Source organism: Eurosta solidaginis, chromosome 5 (assembly GCF_040869045.1).
Source record: "Eurosta solidaginis isolate ZX-2024a chromosome 5, ASM4086904v1, whole genome shotgun sequence".
In the NCBI taxonomy this organism is placed as follows: Eukaryota; Metazoa; Arthropoda; class Insecta; order Diptera; family Tephritidae; genus Eurosta; species Eurosta solidaginis.
This window is the reverse complement of record NC_090323.1, coordinates 265,017,452-265,036,510: the sequence shown is the minus strand read 5'-3', so window position 1 is coordinate 265,036,510 and position 19,059 is coordinate 265,017,452. Positions and strand designations below refer to the sequence as shown.

Sequence of the window (19,059 nt, the reverse complement as noted above, 5' to 3'; positions counted from 1 at the left end):
GTTACAGGGTGGCAGCATTAGAGTTCTCAAACACTTCGGAACGAAAATCAAGATTTCATTAGGCGGCCATAAGGGACGTGAAGGTGAAGGTCAGGGTGCTACAGAGCAGACTTTCTAACTACAAATATGTAGCTGCGAAACAAAGCAGTCTAGGCAACACTCGATTGATAGCCGTGGGCAAACGCAGAACAAATAGTATTAAAGCCCATCAAAAAGGGTATGACCTAAACTTATTAATTTGAAAATAGAGAAGCTAGGAACTCTCACTAAAAAATGCAGAGGACACTATATGCTACAGTATCACCTGAGTAAGTTAACATTCATTCATCCAGATTTTGCTGTATCAAGTAAGATAATATTCTATCTAAGTGGCGTGACACTTGATCCGTTATTGCTCGTGAACCTGTATGTGCAAAAAAAAAAAAAAAAAAAATTTCCCACTAGTAACGATAAGAACAACATGAAGGCTGTGATAGAAGCGATGTAGACCCTCTCTTAAAAATTTGGAGCTTCCACCATTTTTTAGTAGATAAGTAGATAATAGAAAATGATTTAAGTATAATCGATTTTCCCAGCAGGGGATTTAATTTATTGACTAGCTATCAAGCCACTAATATGTGAACACTAAGAGCTGTTATACTATGTGTATACCTCGGTGCAGCGCAATGATGTGGGTCATTAAATTTCACCCAGTCCCGAAGTTTAAGATGTCCATGGAGATAACAGAAGAGTAATTTACCCTTCTTTGTTGTATGAAATTTAGGTTAACTTTGTTGGTGGCACAATTTGGCATGTCGGAACAATTTGTATGTACGTAATATGACTGTGGGAGAGAAGTTTGTTAATACATAATTTTTATTATTGCTTACCATGGTGCAAGTGGGTTTAAGCGGTGGCAATAAAATTGCTGTCTCATTGGCACTTGCTAAATATTTTATTGGCAAATAGTTTCATTTGAAATTTAGCTGCGGCTATGAGCTGCTTATCTAAGCATTTGTTTGTTTATTTACTTATGCAATTACTGCTTGAGGAGGTTTTGGAAACGTTTTTCGCATGGGTGATTAATTCTTGGTGTATTAAATCACTTGCGAAAACAGTTTTAAGGTATGCCAAATAACGTAAAAGAATTGGTGATTTTATACCTTACATGAAAACTAATGGTGACTGTATTAAGTTTGGCACAAATCTCAAAATTGTAAGTCCTTAAAGGAGAAGAGATAGACCCACAAATAAGTATACCGAAATGATACAAGCTGAGTTGATTTAACCATGTCGGTCTATGTATCTGTTTGAACGCAAACTACTTCCTCAAATTTTTAAATATCTTAATAAAATTTGGTGAACGGCTATATTTGGGTGTCTGATTAAACATTTGTCGGAACTAACGTTCGGACCAGCAAACCATATATCACTCATACAACCGATTTTCGAGAAAATGGGTTTTTGTTATTTATTCTTCACTTTAACAGATGTTTAGACATAAGGAATAAATTGCGAAAGATTGGTTTTATATTATATATATCCCATACAACCGATTGTTCAGAGTTAATGAATTTTTAAAATTTCAACACTTATTGCTCAACTCCATTCATGAAAGGTATGAGGTCTATATGCAGCAAGGAACACGAAAATAGCAGTGACATTATTTTTAATCAAATGTCGTCAATTAAATTCCTTTTTCGAATTCCGTTAATTTAAGAAAAAAAGGACGTATGGCACTCGGGGACTGCCGCGGTAAAGCTATTGCATATTATCAACTTATGCAATTATAATATTTATGCAACATTTTGTTTTCTTTGATATTAATTCAAGTTACACTTTTTAAGCGTGGTGACCGATAAGAAAACAAATTTTTTACTTTTATTGAATACATGAGAAGTTAATATTGGTTAAAAAATTTGTATTATTATCTTACAAGATATGTACATACATAGGTTATTCAGGAATATTTATAATTGAAATTATAGGTTTATGGTAACTGAAATAGGAAACATATGTACGTTTGAGACTGGATATCCTCTAAATATCTTGAAAATACCGCGTCAATGGTGGTCCCATATTTTGTTGTGGATTCTTTTGGCTCATTATTTATTTTCAAATTGAATTTTTCAAAAAGAAAACTTGTCAACCGCTCTGATTTTTTATCAGCGAAATTGATGTTGAAATCGCCGGCCAAGACAAGTGGAAATTTATTACCATTTGTACCAAGTATTTTTGCCCTTCTTCAGAGTACTCCAGTAAATTGCGATGAATAAAATACTCTACCTCGTCCAATTTTGGATTCGGATAAATGTAAATTGCTACCATGACAATGTGTAGACCATTTCTAAGTTTGCATAAGCACTTACAATTATCTCCAACAAATGAGCGCCTAACATTAACATCGCTAACTTTAACTTTAACTTAAACTTTCACTTTCACTTCAACTTTAACGTTAACTTTAACTTTCACTTTAACTTTAATTTTATTTTTAAGTTTAATTTTAACTTTAACTTTCACTTTAACTTTAACATTCACTTTAACTTTAACTTTAACTTCCACATTAACTTTAACTTTAACTTTTACTTTAACTTTAACTTCAACTTTAACTTTCACTTTAACTTTAACTTTATTTTTAACTTTAACTTTATCTTTGACTTTAACTTTGACTTTAACTTTAAATTTAACTTTAACTTTATTTTTAAATTTAACTTTAACTTTCACTTTGACTTTAAATTTAACATTAACTTTAACTTTCCCTTTAACTTTAACTTTAGCTTTAGCTTTAACTTTAACTTTAACGTTAACATTCACTTTAACTTTAACTTTAACTTCCACATTACCTTTAACTTTTACTTTAACTTTAACTTCAACTTTAACTTTAACTTTCACTTTAACTTTAACTTTAACTTTATCTTTAACTTTGACTTTAACTTTAACTTTAACTTTAACTTTAAATTTAACTTTAACTTTAACTTTAACTTTAACTTTAACTTTAACTTTAACTTTATTTTTAAATTTAACTTTAACTTTCACTTTGACTTTAAATTTAACATTAACTTTAACTTTCCCTTTAACTTTAACTTTAACTTTAACTTTAACTTTAACTTTAACTTTAACTTTAACTTTAACTTTATGATAGAGATCCAATTTTATGTATTTGGGCGTATGTATTCCCGCGGGGGTATCGGTCCCCTACCGGGCGCCTCCTCAGGTGGTGGATAGAGGAACGCTTCCCACAAGACGGGAGGTACTGAGTGAATTAAGTACTCAGGGCGAACCAAAACGAGCAATCCAGTGGAAAAATGGGAATGTGTTGCTCTAAGGGCAACACATCCCAAAGTTCCGGTGGAAGGGCGATAGGATGCCGCCCTAAAATACCCCATCAAGCATCCACAGGATCGAGACCAGTAAGATCCTGTTGACCAAAACTGGAAATATGATTATGAACTGATTGCTACGGGCTGGCGATGACGATAGGCTACTACCTTAATAAACAAGGGTGACACCTCGCCGAAACGGCTGGTAGGTTAATATCGGCATCGTCTCCGTCTCGTTAAAACCTTGGCAGGTCTTCAAGTACGTTCGAAGCACGTCGCCATTAAGTTGGTGGTGCAGGCTCAGTTGAGACGACTCCTGACTAACGCTGTATTCTGGCTCTGAACACAGACTCCCATAAGGACCTGTGTCAACCCACGCGTGGCCTCCCTGCTTCTGCAAAGATAACCACGGGAATTGAAGACGGCGACTGCACATCGTGCGGAGATAGCGGCTTGAAGCGGAGACCCAATAGAACAAATGAGCAACAAAATAAAAACAACAAAGGAAGATAAAAGTAGAGAAAGCGAGAAAGAAAGGGGCGATGAAGCGGTGTTCAAGAAGAGCACTAAAGTGCTGAGATCGCCGGTTTTAACAACCCCCGCTAAAGCGACCTTGTCGGTAATGCCCACACAAGGCACCGAATCGGCGGAAAAGACAAAGGCAGCGAAAGCACAGCTGCGCAATAACCCCAGCCAGTCAACACCTGCTACTGCAAGGGAAAAAGCGTCGGTCAGCTCACCCAATGTCGTTGCACAGCGCGCTGTTGGGAAGGAGAAACGTGCGACTCCGCCAAGAGGCTCACTCTCATACACAAGCCTCGAAGGGAAGAGCCAAGACGAACTGCTGGAGTACGCTTTATCAGTGCTGCGCGAGATGCAGGAAACCGCTCTCAAGCAAAAGACCGTGTCCAAGGACATAAAAACCGGTATGGCTCTTCTCGAGGAAGCGTTAAGCTGCATGGGATCGTTAAGGGCCCAAAAGGTAGATGAGAGCAGAGAATCGGGCCGAAAAAGCAAGAGGGCACGAACGAGCTCAGAACGAGCAGTAGGAGAGGTCGGTGAAGCACAACAGCTCTCCAAGCGGATGAAGTTGGAAGTACGTGGCATGGACTGTCTCACAACTGAAACAGAAATCCAAGACGCAATAAGGAGGGAGGTCGGAAAAGAAGAAATCACTAGACCTCTCCGTGTCTCTGTGTTCGCAGCAAACCAAAGAGAACAGAAAATGGCGGTCGTCGAAGTGGACGAGAATATTGGCAACGCCCTACTCAAAAAAGGTAAAATTCCTATCGGATGGATACAGTGCCGAATCAGACAGCGAGCAGAAGTACAACGCTGCCTTAGGTGTCTCGGCTGCGGACACCGGAAGGCAGAATGCAAGGGTCCAGACAGGAATAACGCCTGCTGGAAGTGTGGGCAAAGCGGCCACAAAGCTTCGGCCTGTACCGCAGCTCCAAAATGTTACCTGTGTAATACACAGAAGCTCGATCATGTCCCTGGATCTGGAGCATGCAGCATTTTCAGAGCGGCACTCGCTGTTGCAAAGGCCAAAGTCTCAATTCAATAGTGATTAGTTTTATCCAAGGCAACCTAAACCGGAGCAGACTTGCTGATGGGCTACTACAACAGTTGGTCTTAGACCATAAAGCTAACAGCGTTATCATCAGCGAACCCTATAGAGCCCGAAATGATTGGCATATAGACAACACCGGCACCGCCGCAATCTGGATGACAGATGCAAACGCCAATATTGTGAACCGTGTTGCCGGACAAGGCTACGTCCGCCTAACTACGAATAATACCACAATAGTAAGCTGCTACTTGTCCCCGAATGATCCCATTCAAACGTTCAGGGAGAAGCTTGAACTTATTGAAGACGACCTGAGGGACTTAACTAGTAACCTGGTTGTGGCGGGAGACTTTAACGCAAGAGCCGTCGAATGGGGAATGCCGCAGACTAACACCCGTGGAAGGTTAGTCCTTGAGATGGCAGCCAGGCTCGGTTTGAACGTGCTTAACACTGGTACGACCCCTACATACCGACGGCCAGGCTTTGGATACTCGATCCCCGATGTAACACTAGTGTCAGAAAGCCTGCTGCTGACCGCTGCTGGATGGAGAGTCATAGAGGATCTGACTGGCAGCGATCACAACTACATCACTTTCCACCTAAACGATCCCGGTCAGAGGCAGATTCCGAACGGGCCACGCAGAACAAAAGCATGGGACGCATCCAAGGTCGACTCTGCCACGTTCTCCGCATCAGTACTGGGGGATGCCCGACGGATAATCAACAACTCCAGTCCGACGGAAGAGACGGTTGAAAAGACAATGAGCTGTCTTCGCCACGCTTGCAACCTCTCTATGCCACGGAGGGGAGTGTGGAGGGGCAAAAAGCAGGTATACTGGTGGAATAGCGAAATCGCGGAGCTGCGGAAAATATGCCACAGGATGCGAAGGCTAGCAACTCGCGCGCGCGGCAGGCCTGAGGCTCTAGAAAAGTCGGAAGCGTACAAAGGAGCGAAGAAAGCTCTTAGTGCTGCCATTAAGCAAAGCAAGCTTAAGTGCTGGAAAGCGCTTTGCGAGGAAGTGGATCGAGACCCATGGGGGCAGGGATATAAGATAGTAATGAAGAAGTTCCGTCCGCCAAACCAGCTGATGGACGAGAACCAAATAAGGAACATTGTGAATGGCCTGTTTCCCACCCAACTGCCTAGGGAGGGCGGGTACGTTACCCATGAAGATCGCAACGTGGAACCATTCCAAGAAGAAGAGCTTAAAACTGCCGTGCGAACTATGAAACCTAGGAAAGCATCTGGGCCCGACGGAATACCCGCGGAGGCAATTAGACTAGCTGCAAACGACTGCCCAGAACTTATGTTGCACATGTACAACAAATGTCTCGAAGAAAGAATTTTCCCCACCATATGGAAGACAGCACGACTGGTTCTCATTCCAAAAGGGAAAGGAGATCCCAACTCTCCATCATCCTACCGTCCCCTATGTATGTTGGACACAGCAGGGAAATTGATGGAGAGTCTCCTGAAGCAACGCCTCACCAGAGCGTTACAGGACGCCGGAGGACTGTCGCCCAGACAGCATGGTTTTCGGAGGGGGCACTCTACAATAGATGCCATAGCAGAAGTTATAGACGCAGTCAAGAAAGCCGAGACAGCGTGCCACAGAGCAAGACCTATAGTGTTGCTGGTCACGCTGGACGTCAAAAACGCTTTTAACTCAGCTAGGTGGGAGGACATGCTTAAGGCACTAGAAAGCACTTTCAAAGTACCGCAATATTTGTTAGAAATTTTAAGGGACTACCTAAGAGAGAGGTATCTAATATATGAAAGTACTCACGGCCAAAAAAAGGTAAAAATAACAGGTGGAGCAGCCCAGGGTTCGGTACTAGGTCCCGATCTCTGGAATATAACTTACGACAGTCTTCTTCGATTAGACATGCCAGAAAGCACCTTCCTCGTTGCATTTGCAGGCGACGTGGCAGCTGTGATAACAGCACCAAGCTGCGAGCTGGCACAGCTAAAATTAAACCAGGTCATGCGTAATGTAAATAGGTGGATGGCTGAGCACGGTCTCCAGTTAGCAACAGCCAAAACGGAGATCGTCATCCTCACAAAGAGACGTATTCCCACTACCAGGAACATGATGGTTGGGGACCAGCCAATAGAAACACTCGCTTCAACGAAATATCTGGGAGTGAGGTTAGACAGCAAACTCAACTTCTCGGATCACATACGAGGGACCTGCGAAAGAGCTGCGCGCATAATAGCGCAGTTGAGTAGATTAATGGCAAACATAGGTGGCCCAAAGCCATGCACAAGGAAGTTGCTTGCATCAGCCTCGGATTCTATACTCTTATATGGTGCAGAAATCTGGGCGGACGCAATGAAATACCGGAAGAACCGAGTCGCCCTCACCTCGGTCCAACGCAGAGGGGCGCTGCGAATATCTTCGGCTTACCGCACGGTATCAGCTGAAGCTGTCCTGGTCGTTGCGGGAACCATACCGATATATCTTCTCGTTGGGGAAAGAAAAACAATATATGACAACGGATCGCAAGCAAGTAGAGCTGCTGTTGCCATGCAGGCGCGAGAAGAATCGATCCGACGTTGGCAAGATCAGTGGAGCAACAGCATCGTAGGAAAGTGGACTAGGGAACTAATCCCTGAACTTGATCCATGGTTGAAGCGACCGTACGGAGAGGTAGACTTTTACCTGACCCAGTTTCTAACGGGACATGGTTACTTCCGCAAATACCTACACAGAATGGGTAAGGTTGATAGCCCGAGCTGTCTGTACTGTGGGGAAATAGACGATGTACGCCACACCTTCTTCGAATGCAGGCACTTCTCCCATCAGCAAAGGAGGGTAGAAGAGGTACTTGGCGACCTATCCCCGGGCATTGTCATTAATAACATGACCTGTCGAAGAGACAGATGGGATACGGTCAGCACATATGTGAGGCATATACTTACCAGTAAACGAGAAGACGGATGCCTAGCCCATTAGCGTGAGAGTAGCCATAGAGCTCACGTAGCGCGCACCCGTACCCGAAGTAATGCTAAACGCGGTCCCAGGTACGGGGATTTGCGCGGGCCGTGGGAGGTTAGGTTTTAGTGGGTAGGCCTTCATGGAAGAAGGGAGTCCTACACTCGGAGAGTCTCGCAGTGAGGCTTAAATATCCCGGTCAGTGCATAAAGCATTTCCTCCTTCCACGAAACACACAAAAAAAAAAAAAAAAAAAAAAAAAAAAAAATTTATGTATTTGGGCTGTTGCTAACACTGAACCTTTTTCGAACCTTTTCGAACCTTTTTTGACAAATATCCGTTACGTTAGTCTCCAAGCCCGCGATAAAATCTATGCAATAGCTTAAAAACTTTCAAGAGAATTTGAAAATTCGAGAAAATTTTACGAAAATTTAGAATTTTTTTAGAATTTTTTTGAGTATACAGTTTTGTAGCCCAATCAATTTTAGTCGGACAAAGTATAAGTACTAGGTCCCTCAAAATTTTTATTGATTTTTGACCATTTTTTCCGAAAGGTGTTTTAATTTCTTAATGGAAGAAAGTCTAAAACACCCTTCGTAAAAAACTTGTCAAAAATCAATGCGAATTTTGAGGGGCTTATAAGTTATATATATATATAAGTTATTTGCTCAAAAATGTCAAAAAAAAAACTCTAAATTAAAACTCCGAAATTTTCGTAAAATTTTGATGGAAATTGAGTTCTTTTTGCATAAAGTCGAAATTTTTTTAGTATTTTGAACAATATTTTCAATATAACAAACTTTTTTTTAATGACTTTAAAAAGGAAATACCTGGGTACGGTGTATAGATGGTCAAAATCCTGCAAACTGAGCTAATTATAAAATCTTGAAGAAATATTTAACAGCAAGCTGTTATGGAAAAAATAGAACACAGCAAATCTTAATGGCCTTGTACGGCTGCAGTGAAGCTATTGGCAAACTCTGAGAACTCACTTCAAAGGTGGCGCACGTTCTCTATGATACGGTTGTCATATCGATTCTGTAGTACGATGAAACATACCACATAGATACTGCTTTTTATGTCACTAACAAGTGAAAAACATCAGAGCGAATGAACATGATTCGAATAACCAGGCTCCTCCCATAACACCACTCCCGCATGCAATGTGAAACACATTCGGCGGATCTCGTTCAGAGGGCTGTAGAAGCCCGGATAAGGTTTCGAAATGCAGGATATACATAGATTATGAAAAATAGGCATTTTAGCATTTTTACTTCTCTTTCTGCCCTTGCTATTAACTTCACAACTCACACACCCCCGAGGGAGGATGGGGTGGGGAACTTATTTGGGCCCAGAGGTCTGGTGAAAACGTTTAGGGATATTCCCCGAAGTTTAGGATGCACGAAACCTGCAGCGTATTTCAAGCGGAAGTTAGGTTGGGCGAGTGCATAAACTTGAAGAACTTTTCATTAACACCCGTGACAATTTTAAGGCCTATCTCTCACTTAGGCCAAGCGGTTACGGGCGAATAGGCTGTAGTTTCCGATAGAGAACACCACTTTTATTATTTTTGTCACGATAAAGGCAAATACTGACGGTTTTGGGGAGTGCTACCGATGTTGATGGTCCCTTGCCGATTATATATAAGTTCGGCACGTTAACCCAACCTAAGGGTGGTAAAGTTAAGATATAAGTACCAATACGGTTTCCATTGATTAAATTCCAAGTATGTATTGCAATACACACCACACCAACAACAATCACTTTAATAAAATAAGATGACTTGAAGGACATTGGTGATCTTCTTGTTCTTATAGCGATAAAGACAATACCCGACAGTTTTGCGGAGCGTTATAGATGTTGATGATCCTTTTCCGGATATAGATCTGGTAAGTTCAGGTAACAAACACCATTAAGGTGCTAGCCCAACCACCTCTAAAACAAGTAAATACGACCAATTTCACCCGTATATGTAACCCGAAAAGTGGTTAAATAAAATATCTAACACTTTTTGTTTTAATTTTGTACCAATGCCTTTCTCTAGAATACTGGACAGTTGAGTTTGAAATTATTTGTGTAAAGATCAGAGGAGAAAGGTTGCACCGCAAAATTTTAACATCAGGTATGAGTTCTTCTCTAGTACGTTTTATCAAGCCATCCCTATGTAAACATTAAGCACATGTTTTGGTATATACACATACATAAAAAGGAAGACTTATAATGCCTGTCAATTCAGATCAATTTACCATAGTCGTTAGGTGAGTTCACTTATAATATTTTAGTAATAATTTAAAGAAGATACCGTTAAGAAATAGCAAACCGAAAGCAAAATGAAAAAGTATATATATAAGAGTTGTTAAGGAATGCAATCACACCGCAATGAATGAATTCCCATTCCTGGATCAGCACTTTTGGATTGCACCCTCTATTCTTTTTTTTGGAATAATGAATAAATTGTTTTAGTCAATATGCCTTCTTGTTCGTCCAAACTAATTATTCCGTTTTGCACTCCTCATGTAGTATAATAAAATTCAAAAGCAATTCGCATATGCATAGTAATATTGAAAAGCAAAAGGATTGCAAAGCATTGCGGAATGCATTCCTCCGAGTATTGCAGTTCAATGAATGCAGTCCATGGAATAAAAAAAGAAATATTTAGTCCGGAATACAAAAATGAATCATGACCAAAATTTTTTTTCAACATTGCGGTCTACAAAATAAGTATTGCAATCCTCGGGAGCTGCAATCAAATAAGTATAATTATTCCAAATGGAATGAACTCCTTAACAACCCTGATATATACTATTTACTCGCATGTGTATAAAATTTATATTTCATGCATAAAATAAAAATAACCACAAATAGGAAAACTTGCTAATAAAAGAAAAAGTGGAAAATGTAACTAAAACATCACGTTCGATGTTGAACTGAACAAAAGCAGATGACACCAAAGAGAATTACCAACAAATCATTGACCGATAGACCAACTGACCGGTTGACTGATGGTGGTATTGATTTGCTCTATAAAAACGTGAAAAACAAATTTGAAAATTAAATACACTTTTTGCGAGGCTAATTGCTTCGATTTCATGAAAAAGTAATAGGTGCAGTTAGTATCAATATCAGAATATGTGACCCGGCCTATGAAATGGTGGCTTATGACTCAAAAAAAAAAACAAAAATTGCGAGAAACAGCTGTTAAAGATAAACAATGTATTTCTTCAGTTTCTTAGTAGTAGTAATTTTTTTAGTCATAAGCCACTTTTTCATAGGCCGGGTCACATATATGAAATTCGATACGATTTTTTTTTTAATATTTAATTTTTTCTTTTTTAGTTGTAAGAATTAAAACGTGCTTACTGACACCTGCCTACTAAAGAAGCCAATGTTGTTAAATATTAAAATAACAAGTAAGGAAGGCTAAGTTCGGGTGTAACTGAACATTACATACTAAGCTGAGAGCTATGGAGACAAAATAAGGGAAAATCACCATGTAGGAAATTGAACCTAGGGTAACCCTGGAATGTGTTTGTATGACATGTGTATCAAATGGAAGGTATTAAAGAGTATTTTAAGAGGGAGTGGGCCTTAGTTCTATAGGTGGACGCCTTTTCGAGATATCGCCATAAAGGTGGACCAGGGGTTACTCTAGAATTTGTTTGTAAGATACGGATATCAAATGAAAGGTGTTGATGAGTATTTTAAAAGGGCGTGGGCCTTAGTTCTATAGGTGGATGCCTTTTCGAGATATCGACATAAACGTGGACCAGGGGTGACTCTAGAATGTGTTTGTACGATATGGGTATCAAATGAAAGGTGTTAATGATCAGTTTAAAAGGGAGTTGCCCTTAGTTGTATATGTGAAGGCGTTTTTGAGTTATTGATCAAAATGTGGACCAGGGTGACCCAGAACATCATCTGTCGGGTACCGCTAATTTATTTATATATATAATACCACGAACAGAATTCCTGCCATGATTCCAAAAGCTTTTGATTTCGCACTGCAGAACTTTTTCATTTTCTTCTACTTAATATGGTAGGTGTCACACCCATTTTACAAAGTTTTTTTCTAAAGTTATATTTTGCGTCAATAAACCAATCCAATTACCATGTTTCATCCCTTTTTTCGTATTTGGTATAGAATTATGGCATTTTTTAAATTTTGCGTAATTTTCGAAATCAAAAAAGTGGGCGTGGTTATAGTCGGATTTCGGCCATTTTTTATACCAATACAAAGTGAGTTTAGATAAGTACGTGAACTGAGTTTAGTAAAGATATATCGATTTTTGCTCAAGTTATCGTGTTAACGGCCGAGCGGAAGGACAGACGGCCCACTGTGTATAAAAACTGGGCGTGGCTTCACACGATTTCGCCCTTTTTAACAGAAAACAGTTATCGTCCTAGAATCTAAGCCCCTACCAAATTTCACAAGGATTGGTAAATCTTTGTTTGACTTATGGCATTAAAAGTATCCTAGACAAATTAAATGGAAAAGGACGGAGCCACGCCCATTTTGAAATTTTCTTTTATTTTTGTATTTTATTGCATCGTATCATTACTGGAGCCGAATGTTGACATAATTCACTTATATACTGTAAAGATGTTAAATTTTTTGTAAAAATTTGACTTAAAAAAATTTTTTTTAAGTGGGCGTGGTCGTTCTCCGATTTTGCTAATTTTTATTAAGCATGCATATAGTAATAGGAGTAACGTTCCTGCCAAATTTCATCATGATATCTTCAACGACTGCCAAATTACATCTTACAAAACTTTTAAATTACGTTCTTTTAAAAGTGGGCGGTGCCACGCCGATTGTCCAAAATTTTACTAATTTTTTATTCTGCGTCATAAGTTCAACTCACCTACCAAGTTTCATCGCTTTATCCGTCTTTCGTAATGAATTATCGCACTTTTTCGGTTCTTCGAAATTTTCGATATCGAAAAGGTGTCGTGGTCCGATATCGTTCATTTTAAATAGCGATCTGAGATGAGAAGCCCAGGAACCTACATACCAAATTTCATCAAGATACCTCAAAATTTATTCAAGTTATCGTGTTAACGGACAGACGGACGGATGATTTTGATATATGGAAGTCAATATCTATCTCGATTCCTTTATACCTGTACAACCAACCGTTATCCAATCAAAGTTAATATACTCTGTGAGCTCTGCTCAACTGAGTATAAAAATAAAACAGATAATAAATAAAGTGCCCAAAGCGCTTCTAAGTAACAACTGGACATAGGAAATTAACATTTCCTTTCTATAGGAAGTAGAATATTACATTTAAATACAGATATGCAGGTATATATATAGATATATATTACATGCATTGTTGTTGTTTGTTTTAGTAGAACAAAGAATGGCTATGCGCTGAGTCACTAATTCAAGTGGTTGGTTTTTTATTATTACCCTTTATTTATATTTACCACATTTTCATTCAAGCTCGTACGAATGTGTAGAAAAATATTAAGTAATATGCGTATTTCCACGCTTACCATATATTTATGTATGTACATATATACGAGCAATTATTTATGAATGTGCAGTGCAATTATACAAGAAAATGTGTGAGAACGGAAGGTATCTTTTGTTTGCTGCCGAAGTGTACCAAATAAATCAAATACGCAGGGTGAGAATAGAATTGTAGAAATACTTCTAAGACCATAAGAAGTGTAATTCATTTTATTTTACATATTTCTATTCGAAAGCCTGCGTAAAAATTGAAACACAAAAGATGAAGGTAAACTGAAATTTTTATAATGGTTAACTTGATAAAACACACGGGAATATTCAGGCAGATTGCTACGATCTTATCGAGTTGCTCGCCTGAGTCTTTTGAATTTTTACATACCTAGAAAATACAAATGAACAATGTCCATTTTGTCTGCATCTAAGTTTTGGTGTTTCCGGAGGCGGGAAATTAATTTATTATAATTTTGTTATCTATTATTTTAAGGAACTGTATATTAATTAATTTGTGGCCGCCGTAATTTGATGATAGCGTGCTCCATCTACCACACCGAAGACCCTGGGTTCAAGCCCTGGGCGAGCAGTATCCAAAGTTTAAAAAAAAGTTTTTTTTTTTAATAATAGTTTGTAAGATATCATGATGAAATGAATATTCAGGTGTTCTCATCCCATTGAGGTTTTCTCTTATTCTGATAAGTTCAGCACGCATAATTTAAGGGGTTGTCTATCTATTATACATTACTGCCTTTGAATTCTACTACGATCATAGTATATTTTACTATACGTTTTGATACAACTATATAAGCCGCTACCGGAATCTTTTAGGCATAAAGATTAACGTAACTTTGTATTCCCCAAAAGATAATAGTCAACAAAAACCCACTACAGCCCTATCACAACATATGATTAGCAACGGCCATACAGCAGATTTTACCAACACGACAATTATTGATAAGGAGAAAAGAGAAATGACGAGATATACCTTGGAAAGCTTGCACATTTTAGAAAACAGAGAAAGGACCATGAACAAGAAGGAAGATAGCGATAATATTGCCGCAGCATACATGCTTTGTCTAAACAGAAAACAAATTAGTTATGACAAGACTACCATACAAGGTGGTACTGATGATTAAATGTTAATATTGCCCGATATTGTTGTAAGTGTAGAATTTTTGTTTACTTTAAAAATACTGTGTTAATTTATATGTATGTGCTATCCAACATAAAATATTTTTTGTTTGTTTATTTAATTTGAAAATAAATAGTGTTGCCCCTGAGGATGCTGAAATATTCAGCGAAACGTCGGGCGTAAGGTGAATTAATCGTTTTATTTGCACCAGCATAAATTAGATCAGACTAGCCTACAAATCATAAAAAATAAAAATTATCGAACTGATCGCAAAAAAACCCAACAATAGTCAACATTTTGCAAAAAACTTGTTTTTTTGAGGAAATTTGTACGGCAAAAGAAGCAATCAAAATTTATTAATTTTGTAGTACAAATAAACACTGGCAAATACAGCTGCCGAAGAAATGAGGTTATGTTGTTGACATCACTTTCCTTTTATTATTGCATTATGTGTGAATGTAACCATAGATAGTTGTGTGTGATAAAATAATAAAGAATAAGCGGTGTCACTCCTCGGCAGTGATTTGGCAAGCCCTCTGAGTGTATTTCTGTCATCAAAAGCTTGTCAGTGAAAACTCGTCTGCCTTGCAAATGCTAACATCGGTAACATGTAGGTCCCGTCCCGCCAGTCTGTAGGAAAAATTAAAAGAAGCACTAGACAAAGCATTCCATGTAAATACAGCCTTAGCGTTGATAATCCCTGTCCAGGGTTTAATTTCTGATCTCAGACAGAGATAAAGCAATGCCGTCCTCGGCTATAACGAAAAGTTTATACTATTATAAATAAATTGCCAAGGTTATGCTCTCAAAAAACCTAGTTGAAACTATGAAGCGTGTGGGAGCTACACAGTAACGTGATCAAATCCTGAATATTTCGATAAGCCTTTTTCTCAACTTTCTACTTAGCCATTCATTTCATTAACTGCTACTTAACTGTATAAATGACTTAAACCATCTCCCAAGATAAATCGAAAGCCATTCTCTTTCGTCTGCTAGCGAAAACAGTTGTCGACGGTAAACCTGCAGTTGGTGCTTTATCGGTAACCGTATCGGTAACCTTATAACAGCTGATTCGACCAACGTTATGGGAATCAATGCAATCGATTATTGGTGCCGCTAAGGTCTTAACCGTATCGTAGCCAACCAATTGGTTTTTGGTTTACCGTCGTAACGATAAACAGCTGATTACGTTACGGATACGACTACAGCGATACGAAAAACGGCACCAATGACTCCGCTTTAATACCTTGTGAGCGAAATACCCTCAGGGCAATTGGTCTTTTATTAGTTGCGCCGTGTGTAAATATGCGTAGAGCGCTTACAAATTGTGGCTAATCTCCTTCGATATTCCTCTTTGGCACAGTAGAAGGGTCCATTAATGTTCGTCGAGAGAAAAATTTGTTCCACTATGTCGCCCTCAGTTCAATATTTTTTCGCTTAAGTAATTCTGGTAATCATCACCATAAACTGGCGCCTATGCAATAACGGTGGAAAAGAGGCCTATTGCGGTTCTAGGCAGCTTTTAGAATTATCCAGCGCTTAGAAGGCGAAGTAGGTACCACTGCTTGCGAGAGCAAGCAGTCTGGCAGGGGAATGCAAGACAGGTTAAGCATTTTAATAAAATCCACGGTAGAACTGTGTTACTTAATTCGGTTGGATGCGTAGAAGGCCATAGAATACGGCAATTTTTCCAATAGGTAATTTTTTTCCACGTAAAATTTGTGTTGCCAACTTCAGAGAGGTTAGATAGAATAAGACGTCCTAGCGGCTAAGGTCGACATATCTATTTTCACGAGAGGGAGGCACGGAAGGATGGGAAACAATCCAGTTGAGGCAGATAATGTGGACTAAACCTCAAAAGGGAGGTTATGAGCTACTTCTGTGTTGGTTTTTGAATTTACCTTCAAAAGCCGACCGCAAAACCTTTGTCACCACAACAACAAGAAAAACTCTAGTAGCAATTGTCTATCTGGCAGTATATTAAAAGCGGATTTTTCTGAAAATAAAACCAATCTGTTTAAAAAATCACCTTAGCCCTTGTTTGTTGTTATCTGCTTAAGATAAGAGCTTTTCTGCACTTAATAGCATCTCAGTTCCAGAGATCCTTTTGTTAGAATTTTTAAGTTTTTGCACCTGTTCTCCTCGGGCTTTGCTTTTTTGTTCTTTTTTTCCGTTGGAAAGGTGTCTTTGAAAAGGCTTTCTGTTTGAGTTTCCGAATCGGTAACATATATGGAATTTTGCTTTCTTTGGTTCACATGTGAAGGACTCTCTTCAACTGATATGGAAACAGCCTCTTGATACAATAGAGCACGTATCAATATACTTATACATATATGACTTACAGCTGATAAAATTAGTTTCATTAAAATTACAACCACAAAAACGAGATGAATTTGTAATACAACCCCATATCTTTTATTCCTATCGTGTCTTATTTCGTAGGCTGGTGTTTAAAAAAATCGGACGGATTTTTTCTCTTCGCGGTTGCTGCCCACAATCTAATATTCATACGTTCTGCTCCTTTTTATATTTCTTCCTACTATGATCTAACCTTTTACGATCTTACTTATCTACTTAATTGGCGCTTAACCGTTTCAATGGTTATGGCCGTCCAACAAGGCGCGCCAGTCGCTTCTCCGCTGTGCTAAATGATGTAAATTTTTAACAGCAGGGGAATTTAAATTGTTTTTAAGCTGGACCTTCCGGCGGAATAGGGGTGGCTTCTTCCTTTGCTTCCGTAAACGCGTTCCGATAAAAATATTTTCTCAGTCTGAGAATCATCTTTTATTCGCTTAAAATGGCCCAGCTAGAGTAGCTGCTGTGTTTCAATTTGCTGGATTATGTTTGTGCCTGCATAAAGCTCGTACAGCTCATTATTAAATCGAAGAACTTTTCTCTCCAACACTCACAGAGCTGCCTCATCTTCTGGGATCTACATTTAGTCTTCTTGACATTTTGCTATAGCAAATAATTGTTTTTCATTTAAAAATAAAAACAAACTCTCACATATCAAAAATGGTAACAAATTTTCTAAAATGGGTTACGATTTTTTTTCATTATAGTCCTACTCAGTATGAGAAAACAACCAAATTCAATCACACTTTGTGCAATTCGCTATCCAATCAGAATTGGTGATGTGATAAGCTCAAGAAACACTCTTCTAAACATAAAGTTTCATAATACGTAAAAAAATTCCCGCGTGCTTCGCCTTTTCCCTTAAGGTGGGTACCAGCACTTAATGCGTCTGTTCATTAATAAACTTGTGGGTTTGCTCCTTACCTGCTTCAATTGCCATTGCAATGTGTCCACTTGATTTTGCAATAAAACCACTTGCACGTTCGCTGTTGTTGTTGGTGTTGTTGTTGTTGTCGTTGCATTGCCATTGTACGCCTTAAAAGCATTCAAGCGTTGTTGCTGTTCAATGCAAGGTGGGGTGGGGCGTGCAATCGCTTTCGGTGTTAATGCAATGTTTGTTTTTGTTGCTGTTGACGCATAATGAGGTGTTAGCGTTGAACGTGTGGCAGCAACTGGTGGCATTGCATTCATGAGACAACCATTGCTGTTATTATCAACTTCAACGTGAACATCATCTGCAACATCAAACAATAGTTTGTCATCCTGCAAAAAAAATAAAACGTATAAAAAATTATGGTTTTGTTGTTTTTAGAAAAAAGTTACTTAATTAAATGCATGAAGCGTATATGAATAGTTGGAGTTGGAGTAGGTAAAGTGAAGATGCAAACAAAAAAATTAGATGTCTTGCAGTTTTTGTAGATATGAATTGTCTCAAGTTTCCACTTTTATTTGAATGTGTGTATAAATTTGCAAATGTATGTGTGCTTGAGTGTGCCTGCGCGTGTGCGTGCGCTCGTTTTCTTTATCAAATGAAACTAACAAGTTTTTAGACATTTCCCACATACTTCCTCTTAAAATTAAGTAAATAAAACCGTTGTGGCAATAAGTTGTGCCACTTGAATTTGAGAAAAAACACTCGTTCGCTTTTAATAAACTAGACGCATGTCTGCATATGCATTTATGTTTATGAAAATAATAAATTTTGGTATTGGTATTTTTTTCTTACAAAATTGGTGCTTTGTGGCGGCCAAATTGAATTATGTTGCGGCTTAATCGGATTAATTGAGTTTAGTTTCAAGAAATGCTTGTCTTAGTCTTGGCTTCACTCGCGCTCTAACATTGACTGTTGCTACCCTGTTGTGGAATCAACAAAGTAGCCGCAAACTACTTTACAAATTGGATCCCTAGCCAACTTATCGGCCAACTGCTTTTCTCCATATCAATAGCTGAGTGTATTATCACCCTATCTAAGCTATCAATTCGATGACGAAATACGGCGAATTCGTTTGAAGAACACCTTATCTCAGAACTGTTTTTATAAATGCCCTCCCTCAGCCGAAAACGTATTGAACTTATGCTGAGATTACGCGCTCGTAAATCCTGAAATAGTGCATATTATACAATATAACCTTATATGGGGAATTTTGGAAAGAAATTCTGGAAAATAAACGTTTTTAAAATATGTAAGACGTTTTCAAGATAGGATGATGTTCGACTAAATATTATCGACGAGATACGTACCTTACTGGATATAAACTTTTGCGAAAATTATGCCAGCCTGATTCTACATTTACACT

General features: G+C 38.6%; 1 protein-coding gene across 1 annotated transcript in view; it reads right to left on the bottom strand.

The window, feature by feature from the left end:
• Window positions 1-19,059, bottom strand: part of LOC137253404 (probable serine/threonine-protein kinase cdc7) — a 143,688-nt gene that overhangs the window by 13,297 nt on the left and 111,332 nt on the right. Inside the window, exon 3 of the mRNA XM_067790254.1 lies at window positions 17,687-18,025. Coding sequence (XP_067646355.1) covers window positions 17,687-18,025 — 339 coding nt within the window. The remainder of the gene's footprint in view (window positions 1-17,686; window positions 18,026-19,059) is intronic.